Source organism: Pseudorasbora parva, chromosome 5, assembly GCF_024679245.1.
Source record: "Pseudorasbora parva isolate DD20220531a chromosome 5, ASM2467924v1, whole genome shotgun sequence".
Classification (NCBI taxonomy): domain Eukaryota; kingdom Metazoa; phylum Chordata; class Actinopteri; order Cypriniformes; family Gobionidae; genus Pseudorasbora; species Pseudorasbora parva.
In genome coordinates, this window is record NC_090176.1 from 26,823,221 (window position 1) to 26,838,115 (window position 14,895).

At 36.2% G+C, this 14,895-nt stretch overlaps 2 protein-coding genes across 10 annotated transcripts in view; one reads left to right on the forward strand and one right to left on the reverse strand.

Moving 5' to 3' along the window:
• The window catches only part of aff3 (AF4/FMR2 family, member 3), a 33,372-nt gene extending 20,148 nt beyond the window's left edge, over positions 1–13,224 (reverse strand). Inside the window, exons 1-7 of one of the 3 annotated variants that reach the window (XM_067443655.1) lie at positions 13,096–13,224; positions 12,795–12,964; positions 9,271–9,338; positions 4,862–5,828; positions 4,422–4,534; positions 4,227–4,297; positions 3,428–3,720 (exon numbers count right to left, since the gene is read on the reverse strand). In XM_067443655.1, coding sequence (XP_067299756.1) covers positions 3,428–3,496 — 69 coding nt within the window. In that variant the 5' untranslated portion in view covers positions 3,497–3,720; positions 4,227–4,297; positions 4,422–4,534; ... (2 more) ...; positions 12,795–12,964; positions 13,096–13,224. Of the gene's footprint in view, positions 1–2,410; positions 2,911–3,427; positions 3,721–4,226; positions 4,298–4,421; positions 5,829–9,270; positions 9,868–12,794; positions 12,965–13,095 lie in introns of those variants that run through there. The other 2 variants (XM_067443654.1, XM_067443657.1) reach the window with 2 other exon arrangements.
• arhgef7a (Rho guanine nucleotide exchange factor (GEF) 7a) overlaps positions 6,311–14,895 on the forward strand; it is a 41,353-nt gene continuing 32,768 nt past the window's right edge. Inside the window, exons 1-2 of one of the 7 annotated variants that reach the window (XM_067443658.1) lie at positions 6,311–7,592; positions 13,389–13,472. In XM_067443658.1, the coding sequence (XP_067299759.1) occupies positions 7,428–7,592; positions 13,389–13,472 (249 nt within the window). In that variant the 5' untranslated portion in view covers positions 6,311–7,427. The remainder of the gene's footprint in view (positions 7,593–13,388; positions 13,473–14,895) is intronic. The other 6 variants (XM_067443659.1, XM_067443662.1, XM_067443663.1 and 3 more) reach the window with 6 other exon arrangements.

Sequence of the window (14,895 nt, forward strand, 5' to 3'; positions counted from 1 at the left end):
TACATTATTTCAGGAACTCCCATGTTATCGGCAATTTTCTGTTGTTCAATATTTAAATCACAGCAGACTGTGAATTTTACATTTTTACAATTGAAACAGTAAGAAAAAAGACTTGGATACATACAAACTCTTACTTGCAAAGACACCTGAAGTGCTCTTTCTAAAAATACCTTTGACCACAATACAGGGACGACTTGCACATCTATATGCACAGGCTCGTTCACCTACACAGAAATCAGACTAATGATAAGAGACTGATATGAGCAATACAGCAGATAATCTCACACGTACAGTTCAACACATGTACAAGGCTACTGCTTATCAAAACTTTGATGCTGAAGAGCTCATTTACATTTACTAAAATATCAACCCATGCAAATCTGGGGCAAAGGGTGAAGTGGACACACTAACAGCAATATACTTAACAATTGATCATGAAACAAGACATCAATATGAAAATGAAGCATGTAGTAACTCTGCCCTTGGAAATTTCAAAATGTGTGCTCTTTCTCTCGATAAAAACCTGGTAAACAAACGAATATAAATGCATTGTATATAAGGCAAATCCAATTACTTGAATATAATTACATTGCATCTTGATCTTAATAAGGAACTGTTTTTTTACATAACAATCAGTTGTCTGTTGAACCACTGACTCAAACCACAGATTTGAATCTGCACGATCTGCATAAGTATTTTCCCTCCCCAAAAAACTAACATTTACTGCTGCATTTTATATCTGTCCTTTTAGGTTAAGTTGTCAGTACTCATACCTATAAATGTTATAGTAATTCAATATTATAATGCTCTTCAACACTAACTCAGTAAATGATCAAGCAGTGTAAATTATATATGACAACCAGAAGAGCTAAACTGACAAATATTTTGTAGACATACAATTCAGCTGAATTACACTCAATGTTGCTAATGCCACCAACCCTTTTTTTTTTTTTTTTTTTTTTAAAAGATGACCATATGATCTTCCCTTACTAATGTCGGCTGCAGATTAAGTGTCAGAGTAAGTGTCTCGTGTAGTAGTTTTGCAGAGAAGATAAACTATGGTTCTTTTAACCAATACTTAAGTGCAGTTATGAACTACCTGGTACAGAGCTGCTGTGATTATTTCATTTAAATATTCGGTGTATTTTGAATGGGGCATTTGTTGCAAAATCGATGTGTTGGACAAACAGTCAGTTGATTTACAAGCTACACATAATGTGAGAGCTGGTGTATCTGAAGGTTTTTACCCTGGAGGGGTTTATTTTATGGTCATGACTGTATTTTCATACTTATTATGAAAATAATCCTTCTAGTACTTCTATTATGAAAATCGTACTTCTCCTTGTGAACACATTACACTGGTTCTTTCACAATTGGACTGGCTTACCATAAATGTGAGAATTGATTTTAAAATTCTTATTTTAACATACAAGGCACTTCATGGGACTGCACCTGAGTATCTTTGAGTCCTTATACTTCATCACGCTCTCTTCGCTCTGCTAGCTCTCTTTCACTTCATCAGCATCCATGTAAGCTAAAGACCATGTGGGAAAGAGCCTTATCATACAAAGCCCCCATGGAATGTGCTTCATCTGCCCATCAAATGCACCAATGTTGGTCGTGTTGATGTTTTTCTTTAATTATTTTTTGGATTGCTATTGTTGTTTTGTTTTTATTTTACTGCAGAGCTTTGGGTTTAAGAAAAGTGCATTATAAATCAAATGTATTATTATTATTATTATTATTATTATTATTATTACATCATATATTGATTCAAAATTATTTTATTATGTGGTTACAGGTTATCGTCTATACACAAAACATTCTAATAAAGATTTTTGTCAGAATCAAGCATTCCAGAAAGATAGTGTAATAATGAATTATTATTTTGTATAGCATACACCTTCTGACTTTATGCCTTAAAGGCTATAGAAAGACTGTGTCACAGATATCTATAAGAAAAAGAATATGTGATCAATTATTACGAAATACATCGCAGCTAAATAAATGCTGCACAGCTGACCTCTGCATGTATCTGCAGATGTTTCGGGTGCCATTGTGGTTGTCTGCACATATGCACTTGTCTGAACTGAAGTGTCCTCAAAAGCTCTCAGTGTAGGGGCTGACTAACACACAGCTGTAGGAAATTATTATTATGTATTTTTTTTGTTTTGATAATCCATTACATTTTGTTTTATGAGCCTTCTCCACAGCACTGTTTCATTACTCTGAATGACTGAGAATGAGTCATCTGTGAAACCTCTGTGTTTCCATGAGTGCAGTAGTGTGTGTGTGTGTGTGTGTGTGTGTGTGTGTGTGTGTGTGTGTGTGTGTGTGTGTGTAAGAAAGAGAGAGAGAGAGTTATTCACAAAGTTTCGCAGCTTAACTGAGTGTATTTTACCTTACTCACTTAGTAGGCTACTGGTCCTCTTTGCGTTCTCGGCTGTTCAGACTGATCTTCAACACTCTCCTCCCAGGTTGTTTGTTTTTTAATTTCTAACATATGCGTCAATAAATATTAGTACAAGCGAGCCCTAGTAAGGCAGCAGGCAAAATCCCCTTGATGCCACATGGTCTCTGTGGAGAAGTCCAAACTGAGATACTAAGGCGAAGAGATAAACATGATGTAGCCTAACAGCAGGAGAGGCAGCTGATGGTTTCCTTGATAGAGTGAAGAAGGTCTCCGAAGTGACAGAAGAGGAAGTAGTTTTTTAAATTTTTGAATTTGAATGTTTCGGCTCACCTAATCAACGCTGAGCTCGCCACACAGCAAAACCGAAAACACTAAGTTGCGCTCAAAGGTATTCACACCGGAAAGCAGTTTAACTGACAAAACCGAGAAGCATCACATCTCAGAAGTTCATGACAGCGCATGATTTTTCAGACAACAGCGTTTCAAACGTTTTCATTGTTCCTTAATGAACACTGCACTTCATATATTTAAACATTTCGACGACCATAAAAGTTAGTGAGCGCGCCTATTTTTACGCAACCTTCAAAAGACGCTCGCGACGAGAAATCGTGTCCGCCTGAGGAGGTAACCATAGTAACAGTATACGCGGCTCGTGCAGGCTACTTTTCGCGAGGAGCAACATTGACAAACATAAACACAGCCTTATTTACCATTTGACTAGGATATATAACGTTATTTCTATATAGGCCTATGTGTGTTTTGTTTCAAAAGTTTAAAGATAGTTGACATTTGGAAGTAGCCTATGGGGCGCAATAAAAAAAAAAGATTACGCGAAAATATATATGTTCTATAGGATAATAATAATAATAATAATAATAATAATAATAATAATAATAATAATAAACTACATTAAATATAGAAGATGACACCACCAAAAATTATTCATCAAATTAGCTAGTTGTGTTTTTGCTTCTGCCTGAAACACAAAGGAACTAAAAAGCATTTGACACTAACCTGGGATGGGTGTTGAAGCATGAAACAAACACTTGCAAGTTTTCCCCTACTTCCATAAATGGTAGGCATGTTGAGGTCGATTGTTTAGTTGTCCATTTTGGCAGCTCCAGAGGCGCAGCACTGCGCACCGCACGAGAACGAGCGTCAACAGGTCACGCATCAGAGGCACGGTCGGTTCTGTGGAAGCACGCGATGGGCGGAGGCTGATGTGCAGACGGCTCGGCGTTGTCACCTAAACATCGCGTCAGAGCTCTATGACGGAGATGAACGAAGATGCTCGTATAGAGACACTCCTGCGTAAGCAAGAAGGGAGGAGGGAAACAGTCACCAGAAGCTGAAGCATGAAATTCCTCTGGGATGGGAATACAAATAAAAAATATCTATCTATCTATCTATCTATCTATCTATCTATCTATCTATCTATCTATCTATCTATCTATCTATCTATCTATCTATCTATCTATCTATCTATCTATCTATCTATCTATCTATCTATCTATCTATCTATCTATCCTTATTTTCACAATGCAAACACTTAAAAATGAGCTTTTATCTCTTATGATGGAGATCAGAATGTACCCTGATATATATATATATATATATATATATATATATATATATATATATATATATATATATATATATATATATATATATATATATATATATATATATATATATATATATATATATATATCCACAGAAAATTATTAGATATGAAATGATTTCCCCTGAATTTCCAGATGTGTCTGAATCTGTGCTGATACTAAAGATGACTTTAGACTTGTGTGTTACTCACCTTGTAGGCTACTCTGCACACTCCCAGATCTAGTTGTAGCCTACATCTCCCCCACATTGCTTCATTTTTCACTGAAATGAAAGAATAATAATAATTTTTAAAAAAATCAAATACAGCCTAACCACATCGGACTCAAGACAACCCTGTCCAACACTAGTAACATTAGGAGACTAAGAATCCCAAAATTATCCTTACCTTCAAGGCATCTTGATTTGTTGTTTTCCCCCAAAACTATGCATTGGATGTGTTTGAGGTTTGTTAATCATAGTCTCCTTGATATCATATTTAACCCAACCATTTCCATTTTTCTTTAACATATGCACACAATGATCAAAAACATTTGGTTAAATTCATATACATTTTTACTATTTTTTTGTTAGACATCTCAAAACAATAAATGGCCTTCATAATTAAAACCATTTAATAAATAATATTTTATATGAAAATGTGAGTGCTGCTTGTGTACAAATCCACCGCCACAATGCCACGGGGTTGCAGGTATAGTCATTTCTGTTTTACTGCAATCTATTGTGGCTTTGATATGAGATAGCGTCATTTTAAGTGTATGGAATACTTTTCATCCATGTTATCACCTTAAAAATATGCCTAATTGCTAAGAAAAAAGTATATCTTACCAATTAAGCTGCATGATTTGCGGTGGTTTGCAACTTTTATTGTTTTCACAATAAGTGAAATTGTTAGTCTTCGTCCACATGTTTGTGACAGGAATGCCCCAGATGTGCTGCTCATCTTTCTTTTGCACAGTCGTGGTTTCATTACTCAAACAGAGCGCTCTTCCTATGACCTCTCAGTCATTACTCACCCTTATAAAAAGAGAGCCACACCTGGAGGAAGAAAATAATCAAAAATAGATTGAAACTGAGAAAAAGCAAGGAGTGTGTGAGAGAAAGAAACCTATTACAGCATGCAGTATTAAAAACACAAATCACACAGAACAGAAGAAATTGAACCAAAATGAATCTAAGCCCTTTAGAAATGTACCTTACAATATTTTTTGAGTAAGTTATTATCACTCCTACACAAAAGGGAGCAGTTGAATGAGACACTGTCAAAAAACATAAAACCATAAAACCATAAAACTGATACAAAATCATACAATTGTAACGGTAGTACCATTGATGGGTAATAATAACATATAGGCTGCTCTAATTAGCTTATTGCTTTACAAGGCTATTGGCGCAGATGGTGTAAAATGGTGAAATTAAGGTATTTTAAAAAGACAGTGATTTAATTTTACTTTAAATAGGCAAATAAAAAGAACAACCAGAGTGAGTAACTAAGAAATTAAAAAGGGGAGAGGGTCCACATAGAGAGTGCTCTGGGAGGATATGATAGCAGGGGCATCCTTGGTTACTGCTACTTGAGATGGTGGGTCTGGGGGATTGTGGGTAGTCCCATGGCAGGCCTGTTAAGACATGATGTTTTGCCCTCCCAGCCACAAAGGGCTTGCTTCTCCTCTCTTCTAACTCTTGAGATGAGCCCTAAACCTCTACTTGTATCCATGGTGACCCACTGGGAACTCAGATTCCTCTAGGTAGCTGTAGCCAGATGATTCAGGAGGGAGCAAGAGTGAGTGGTAAACTGGAAAAGAAAAAGTGATGGTTTATGCTGTCAATCCAGTATGAACGTTTTGCTGAGATGTGATGTTTCAGTTCCACCATTCACATTCAAGCTGATTTAGATTGTATTGAGTTACTCTGACATAATTAAACATGTATCTATATTTTTGTTTTATAAAATAAGTAGGCTATGGAAGTATGTAATGCAATTTTTTTCTGAACATACCAATATTAAGAGATGCATGTGCAATATATTTCAGTAGCCTATTAAAGTGCTTTTAATTACAATACTTGTAGTTGTCAAGTATTATGTGCAATGTCTATGCTGGTCCACAGGAGGATGGCCTTTGAATAGGAAGCTATCACAGTGTTTAGTGGAGGAGCGGTGATGGGTGAGTCATTTATAAGGCTTGGCAGCTTATGGGAAATTCCCATTTTAGAGTTATTACAGTCACAAATGGAAATAAGCTACATTGCTGTTTCAAAAAATGGGGTCAGACATAATAATAATAGTAATAATAATAAAATAAATAATGCATTAATACATTAATTGTTAAAGTCGTTATTAATTGTTAATTGATCAAAAGTAACACTAAAAATAATGTTTCAACATTGATAATAATAAGAAATGTTTCCGGAGCAAAAATGTTTCCAACCAAATCAGCATATTAGAGTGATTTCTGAAGGATCCTGTGACACTGAAGACCGGAGTAATGATGCTGAAAATTCAGCTTTATCAGAGGAATAAATTCAACTTTATTCAAATATATTAAAATCGAAAACAGTTATTTTATATTGTAATAATATTTCACAATATTAGAGCCTACTGTTTTACCTATTTTACTCAAATAAATGCAGCCTCTGTGACCACTTTTTTCAAAACCATAAAACAATTATCTTACCAACCCTGCCTTAAAATAGACACTTTTCAGCTGGTTAACTCAGGAGAACAGATCATAAACCAGGTTGTATTATGATGATTTTCAGCAGGCCAAGTAAACCATTTTCAAATGACGCCACCCTGCGGATCACCAAAGAAATGCACTCGTCTGATAAAACAACAGCAGCATATAACCTGTCTAAAAACGGAAGGGTTGCATATTTAACATCTCTTGGGCTATATATAGGCTACATTCCCATGCTTTTACACTCCCACAGTGTAACCAATTTACAATATCCTTTCATTAAGGTCGTTATCCAAACGCCCCTCTATCTAATCTTTCTTAATAGGCCTCCTAACAAATGCACACACGATCTTTGTGCTATGATACATTTGTCACGCAAAGAGCAGGTGAATCTATGCAGTCCACATGCAAAGCAGGGTGAGAAGCCGACTGGTCACAAACGGCTGTCTATGCTGTGATGTCATCTGCCGGAAGATGCAGGTTTCGTGCTCTGACTGTATTCCAGTGAAAGGCGTTTGACAGCTTGTCGTAATAAAGGAAATGGGAGCGAAGCGATAGCATTACTCATCTCCATGGAGCGCCATATAATGCGCCACCCCAAAAATAACACCTTTTAGAGAAAATGGTTCCCAGTTCAACGACTGGTTGATAACAGACAGCCTATTTCCCCCCATTACAATCACAATACGGAGAGCATCGACCTTGCTGGTGTGGCCATGAATCCGGCGGAACAAACGGTTACTTGGCTCATTACGCTCGGGGTTTTGGAATCACCAAAAAAGACAATTTCGGACCCCGATGGATTTCTGCAGTCTTCGCTAAAGGATGGGGTTGTCCTGTGCAGGCTGCTGGAGCGGCTGCGTCCAGGCACTACTGATAAAGTAAGCGCGCATCCTCCCTTTGGCGCACCGTGTTTCAGTGTTAATTTTTCTGTAATCTTCACACTACGAAAGCGTTTATATGTATTATTACACAAGTGGCAAATATTGTGTATATTTTGTTGGTCATAACAGATGTTTAACCCTCAATACACGTATAAAGGCAGCCCATGCAGTAGCAGGTCGGTTGAGGCGTTCAGCGCGCGCTAGGGCTGCTGTTGCTCCAGGCAACAACATTGGCAGTCGTCGATTTTATTGTGCGATTTATACTAACTAAATATTTGTTTTTGATTGTCATATTTCACAGAAAACCGGTATAGATATTAACCGACTGTAGCCTACGATGTAAATAATAACCTAGTTTGTACTATACGTTATGGAAACCTGAGGATAAGCGCTTGCAAATCGCATTATGGCTGTGTATGAATAAATAGCATTAATCTATTAGGTATTATCATGGTTAGCAATGAATCCCTGTTGATATTGCTTGTTTCATGGGAAACGAGCCGCAATAGACAGTAAATAGACAAAAAGCAGTAGATTTAGAAACAGTGTTTTAATTCTATAAGCCCCATGGTTCATTTCAATGCAATGCAATTCTGAAAATCATAACAAATTACATCCAACTGTAGTTCAACACAAGTTTTTTTTCTTATCTTCACTAAACTGCACATAAGCAATCAGAATGCAATAAAATTAAATCACACAATAAATTAAAGTAAAAACAGTTTAATAAAAACAGTATATTCCACTAAGCAAAATGCCTGGGGCAATGCAAATCTATGAAAGACAGTGATTTAATATGCCTAGGGACAGAATTCAAATATATTATTTCTTATAATTAAAGGCAGCACACAAGCACTCAAGTATAATTATATCTAGCGTATTTTCTAAAGCAGTTCCTATTATCCATAAATAATGCACGGAGTCTGTCCTTCTTGGTTTGGTGATACAGAGGGGGTGAGTTAAGAAATCAGTCATATTCAGGGTGAGCTCCGACAATAACTAACAGTCTATGACAGCAATAACCTATTTTGAAGCTCCATCTGGTTTGCTTACCAAATTTCACACTCTTACTGTGAGCATAACAATAGGATGTTTATAGCAAGTATATATCATGGCAAGAGGGCTATGAGGAAATGAAGAAGAAAAAAAATCTAAAGTTTGCATATATTTAAAGTGGAAAAGGAAATATTAGTGCACCTGACCTTTTTCTAGATGGTGAGGGCAGCAGCATCATGTTTCTTTCAGGACTGTCCATGTGGCCACTAACCTATACTAACCTTATAAATGCAGCATGTAAAAAATGTTATTATTATTATTTTTAAATATTTACTTGTGTTATTCATGTCACTTTCATTGTCAGTAGATAATGACCCAAATAACTATCGCAGTATTTGTGACTATCAAAATATAATGAAACTGAACAAAATTATCTTTGGCTTTCCCGGTCCATTCTCTGTGCAATAATGAGAACAAGTCTGTTTAACTTTTTGGGCAGAATAGTCTCAAAATCAGACTCAGACGTTACTGTCACTTCTTGATTCGTTACCCCATTTTGTATCTCTAAAAGAACAGAAACCATTTAAAAGAAAACATGAAGGTGTTCAAAGTACATACGGTGTCCTGACAATTCACTACAAAATGTAAATATATAGCTTCAGCCGTTAAACCCACTGACCTAAAAGGAAGTATCCATTTCCTATAGTACCGTCTAAGGTATCTTTTGCAGCTCTTAATAGGATGACACTGCAAAGAAGGAAAGGTTTATTGACATTACAATTTGATTTGCTGATACTTTTATTCTTGAAACATCTTTCAGCTAATTATCTTGCAATCTAGCTGGTTGCCAGAACAATAACTTAAAGCTCTTTCTGTTGCTTCATGCCATCTATGGCCCTGTTTGTGTTTTAGTCGATCAGATCGCAAGTTGACGAGGGAGACACATACCCGATGGTGTTTTAACCTGGTCTCTTTTGTCCACTTCTGTCCTGATTTCTTCGAGAAGGGTCTATGGGCGGATACATGTATGGGTTTAACGTTTTTCACGGAAACGTATGTTTTTTGATTCATGTGCTACTGTTGCGGAACATGTTGCAGTATGTAGTGACTGACAGATGGGTTGATTTTAATTGTGACACAAAAGGGGTTTGTTATCTAAATAAATTAAATTATTTACAAAGTCATATTTTTCAAACGTAGTCAGTTTGTGGCAAATATTTGAGTGGCACATACGTGGTGCTGAATTTTATACAATACCCCAGTGCAGCTGTATGTTGTTGATCATGCAATCTGCCCATTCTAGGAAACACACAGAATAAATCTATCATGATTCATGGGTCACTATCATAGTCACATCTGTTACCTTTATTTTTGCATTATGCTTTATGCATGCCAGTAGGTGTCAGTACAAGTGAATGTAATATTAGCCACACAAGATAAACCAAAACTTTAAACTCCAAAACCATTTGCCTACCCAAATTGAAAAGCTTCACATACACACAGAGTGGTCTAAGTTCAAAATGTTGGTGTCATTTTACAGGAAACCCTTTGAAGTTACATAAAACAAAAGTCATAAACATGTATGTATATGTTGTAAGCAGTAATACCCCCCCCCCCCCCCAAAAAAAAGTAGGCGCTTTTTGATTTTTTTTTAATATAAATTTATTTTTGAAAGTGTGTAACTCAGGCCCTGTGTGCTCTAGGACCCTGCAGACAGTTTGGGCTGTTTCCACTAAATTCCAGAAAATAGTGGAAAAAATAAGTTTGTCTGTGTCATGTTGTATGTCAGATTTATTCAAATGTGTCTGAAGAGATGACCTTTCCCCTCCTCCCCTTGCCCTGCTACCCGCCTCTAGCACCCCTCCCCCCACCATATACAGTGGTATAAATGCAATATCACAGTGTCATTAAAATAATTATATATGCATGAAACAGCCCAAACTGTCTGCCCAAACACTTTCAAAAATGAATAAAAAATAATAATAATCAAAAAGCACCTAATTTTTTGGTGGGGTTATTGCAGCTTATACAACATATACTTACATGTTTATCACTTTTAGCAGTGTTTTATGTAACTTCAAAGGGTTTCCTGTAAAATTACACCAACATTTTGAACATAGACCACTGTATGTGTGTATGGGAAGCTTTTCAATTTGGGTAGGCCAAATCCAATAGGAAATGGTATTAGTAATTTAGCGTAAATACATTACTACGTGTAAAACAATTGCCAAAAAGTGATGCATAGTCTCTACTATAGAAAGTAGAGACTTCTACTAAGCTTTCAAATGGTACCACATATGACATCATAGCTCCTCCACAGACATTTAACATTGAAAGTATATGACGATGTCATTCCGGACCCTGTACCAGGCCCATGGAGTTTATCCAGGGTGCTGTATTTGTGATTTAGATGGTAGCAAAAACAAAAACATATAATCAGAGTCTGACACTGATCTAAATAAATGTAGATAAGCCTATAATTTAATATGTGCTTAGTGGTTCTCATCTAAATATATTTTATAATTCCAAATGACACAGCTGAACTGTCAATCATATGCAAACAGAAAAAAAAGTTGAGTTATCAAAAACAATATGTATTTAAATACATTGCACAAATTATAAAAAAAATACATAAACTCATAATAATAAATATGATTATAACAGGCAATGAGGCAGATATTAAACATATGGAGAAGCCTAATGTTTGTTGAAAAAAATTAACTCCAGCATGTAATAATGCTTGACAGGGGCATGTGTCACGACATACGGCAACATACATACGGCAACATATTCCGCAACAATATCAGTGGCACATGCTAATGAAAACCGGATGAGCCAACGGTTTCTCTGCGTAAGATGTCATGCCACTTGATGTTAATACCACCTCTATTGGCCTACAACCTGGAAGTCTTCTGTCCCTCTATTGAAAGTCCAAGCAACAAAAACGTTGAGGCTTCAAAGTGGATTATTTTCCCAGCAGACTTTGATTAAATACTTGAGTAATATGGATTTTATTTACAATGTATTTATGAAATTTTTCGAGGGTTTTGGGGTGAATGGACTTTCAATTGAGGGACAGAAATGTGATTGGTTTTATAAAAATATCTTAATTTATGTTGAACAAAAGTAGTACAGGTTTAGAATGACATGAGGGTGAGTAAATTAAGGACTTATCATTTTTTGGGTGAGCTATCCATTTTCAAATTATTTGATGAAACGTGTTTACCTGCAAGTGTTCACTGTAGAATCACATATATGTGTACACACACACTTATATATATATATATATATATATTTATTAGGGCTCAATATATCAAAATTATCAAAATAATCGCAAATGTGCATATCGCAATATGCATATCACAACGCATTCAACATCTTAATGATTTGAATAGGCTACTTCAACATTGTGAAAAGTGCAAGTTTTAGGTCAACGCATAGATCAAAGAATAGACTGGGCACACGACTGCTGCTTATGGGACTTGCTTGATGTTAATAAAAGTTATTAAACGCAATAATTGGCGAAAAACAATGACTTACAGTCTCGCACTGTCTGACACACACACATACCGAAACGTGAACGATTTGTGACAGAAATGTTTGCTAAAACACTTCTGGTCACTTTCAGAAGTTGTTAGCGATGCTGTCTTTTCCCAGAAAGAATGTGAAACACAAACAGTTTCATTCTCAGTTTTTAAATAATTTTAGAATTTAAATAGATTTTAAACACTATGAGAAATATCGTATCGAGATATTGCATATTTTCTTCAAAATCGCACAGCCCTAATATATACATATATTCAGAATAAATTAGTTATGAACAAATACATTTATGTTATTTGCATCCCATTTGATTTAGGGAAACAAAATACCCTTAAAAGAGGGTTGAGCCAAAGACTTAACTAAAGCTATTGCATTGAATTCTTTTGTACTGTTATTATTTCACATAAGCATGGGTGGTTTGGCAGACACTTGTAATTAAAATAAATGCTGATATTATTGCACTGAAAAATGAAAAGAAACAGATTGCCACACTTGTGAAACCCTCTGGAGAACCTCTAGGCACAAGGTCTCCAGGGAACTTACAAAATGGAGCCCACTGCAGTTCCTGAAATAACTCTAAAATCAGTAACCCCATTAAGGAAAAAATCTTTTGAGGTACACAATAAGACAGTCAATGTATTTTCAAAAGGGTAACGTTACCTAGTGCAGTTCATATAGGCTATTTTATTTACAGAATATATTGACTTCATTGGTTCCACCCAGGGCCCAGACACATTTCTGTGGCAATCCACCACGTGTTCCCCGATTTGTGGCTTATGCCTGTCTGGTAAGCTCACAACATCCAATATGAGCCTTCTTGCTGCAGTAGCCTAGAAACAACAATCCGAAGAGCATTTTTTTCTTAAAAGAAAACGCTTCATAGAGCAGCAAATACACTGCCAAAACCCAAAATGTTATGTTTGAAGGGAAGTAATGTTTTGGTTTACATATCCCCCTTTACCTCCGGGATCTGAATGACTGGTCCGTTTTGATTTCCCCCGCCAGAGCAGGGGTGTTTTGTTCACGTCCCGTTCGTCCCATTGTGTTAGGCGTCCATCTGGAAACGTCACTTCCTCCTCCTGCTGTCCACTTCCACGGTGCTGTTTAACTAACGATGTGTGTGTGGATGTGTTTATAGACATTCAGTCAGTCAGTCAGCCAGCCCGTGGATTCTCGTGCAGTGCAGGATACTTGAGCCAGTCCTTCACCTCCAAAGCTTACACACTTTCCAACTGCTCTTCCCGTTTTCCTCAGATCTTTCAAGATCCCAAGAACGACAACGAGTGCTTGAGCAACATCACGGAGTTTCTGAAGGGCTGCGCGGTGTTTCGCGTCGAGGTAAGTTGGTGTTGGTGTTGGTGTCTAGACTGGACTGTACTGTACTGTATGTTGCTGCATTGGCGCCACAATGAAAACAATCAACAAAAGAGACGTGCAGTAGACAGAGGGGACGCAACTCTGTACCGATGTGAGTGAGATCATGACCTGTACATCGATTCATTGGCATAGTCTGGCGAGACAAAAGCTTTGTAATGTTCTGGAAATGCTTCTAGGGTTTACTTGTTGTACGTATCGTCAGCAAAATATCTAGATTTTAGTGGGGATTTTGTGCACTGCATCGATATTGTGCGCTGTGTCAGATATGAATGGCGTTGTTGCTTTGTCCATTCATGTACAGTTTGTCTGTTTCACTTACGTCTGCATGAATTGGAGTTATTTGTATAGATTGTTTGATAGAAGCTTTGTTTTCTTCTTGGTTAAGTTCGTCAGGAGTAACTTTAATAATGTGCTTTAAACTTTTTTTAATGCCCAACATGTGAAGACAAATATTAATGTAACTTATACAGACATTTTTAGGCCTATGCTATATTCAGTTAAATTAAATGATTTAGTTTTATTTGCTGTTATATAATGCTATATTATATAACAACAATAATGCAATATTATATTATGCTATTGTAGTTTAAAACCAATTGTGATATTCAGTTACTACTATTTAGTATTAATTTACTTTTAATGAATAATTTTAAATAAAAATATATTATATAAAATATTCTAAAAAAAAATGATTTCCACTATTAGACAATTTATTAGTTAAAATAGTTATTAACATGTCAGTTTGGACACAAATATGCCCAGAAAGACATACAAAGGGCTAGTAGGATTTTGATCTATGCGCATTTATTAAGGAACAGATGGTTCAGGGCAACGCTAATGTATTGTCAAGTGTATCTAGATGTGGTGAGGTTGAGGCCCACGTCACATATGGAGATCTTGGGAGCCGTCAAAAGCGTTATCTAAACATTTACTGACAATATCTTGTGCCCACAAGTTCAGTTTGCATCATTGCTCCATCTTTGTGATTAATGCTGTCTCTGATGCGTGTGTAAATCTAAGATTGCTTCTGCACCATGATCTAGGTTTGTATATGTCTAGAGATGCAAATGTTCTGCCAGTGACTGTGTTAATGAATTCATCTCAGGGTTTGTTTGCATACACTTTCAGGTCTGGCTTTTGCTACACTCTTAAAAATTATAGTACAATTTTGAAAAAGAACCTTTAACATCCATGGAATATTTCTGTTTGCACAAAAGGTTCTTTGTAGTGGAAAAAGGTGGTTATTAAAAATGGTTATTTTAAGAACTGTTCAGAGTTTAGCTCCAAATTATAAAAACTCCCCTGCCTGTAGCTTTCAAGTAATCCTGAAAACATTGTAATGTACATAGTACATTTTGAATCACTTTGTGCTTAATTGAGTTCT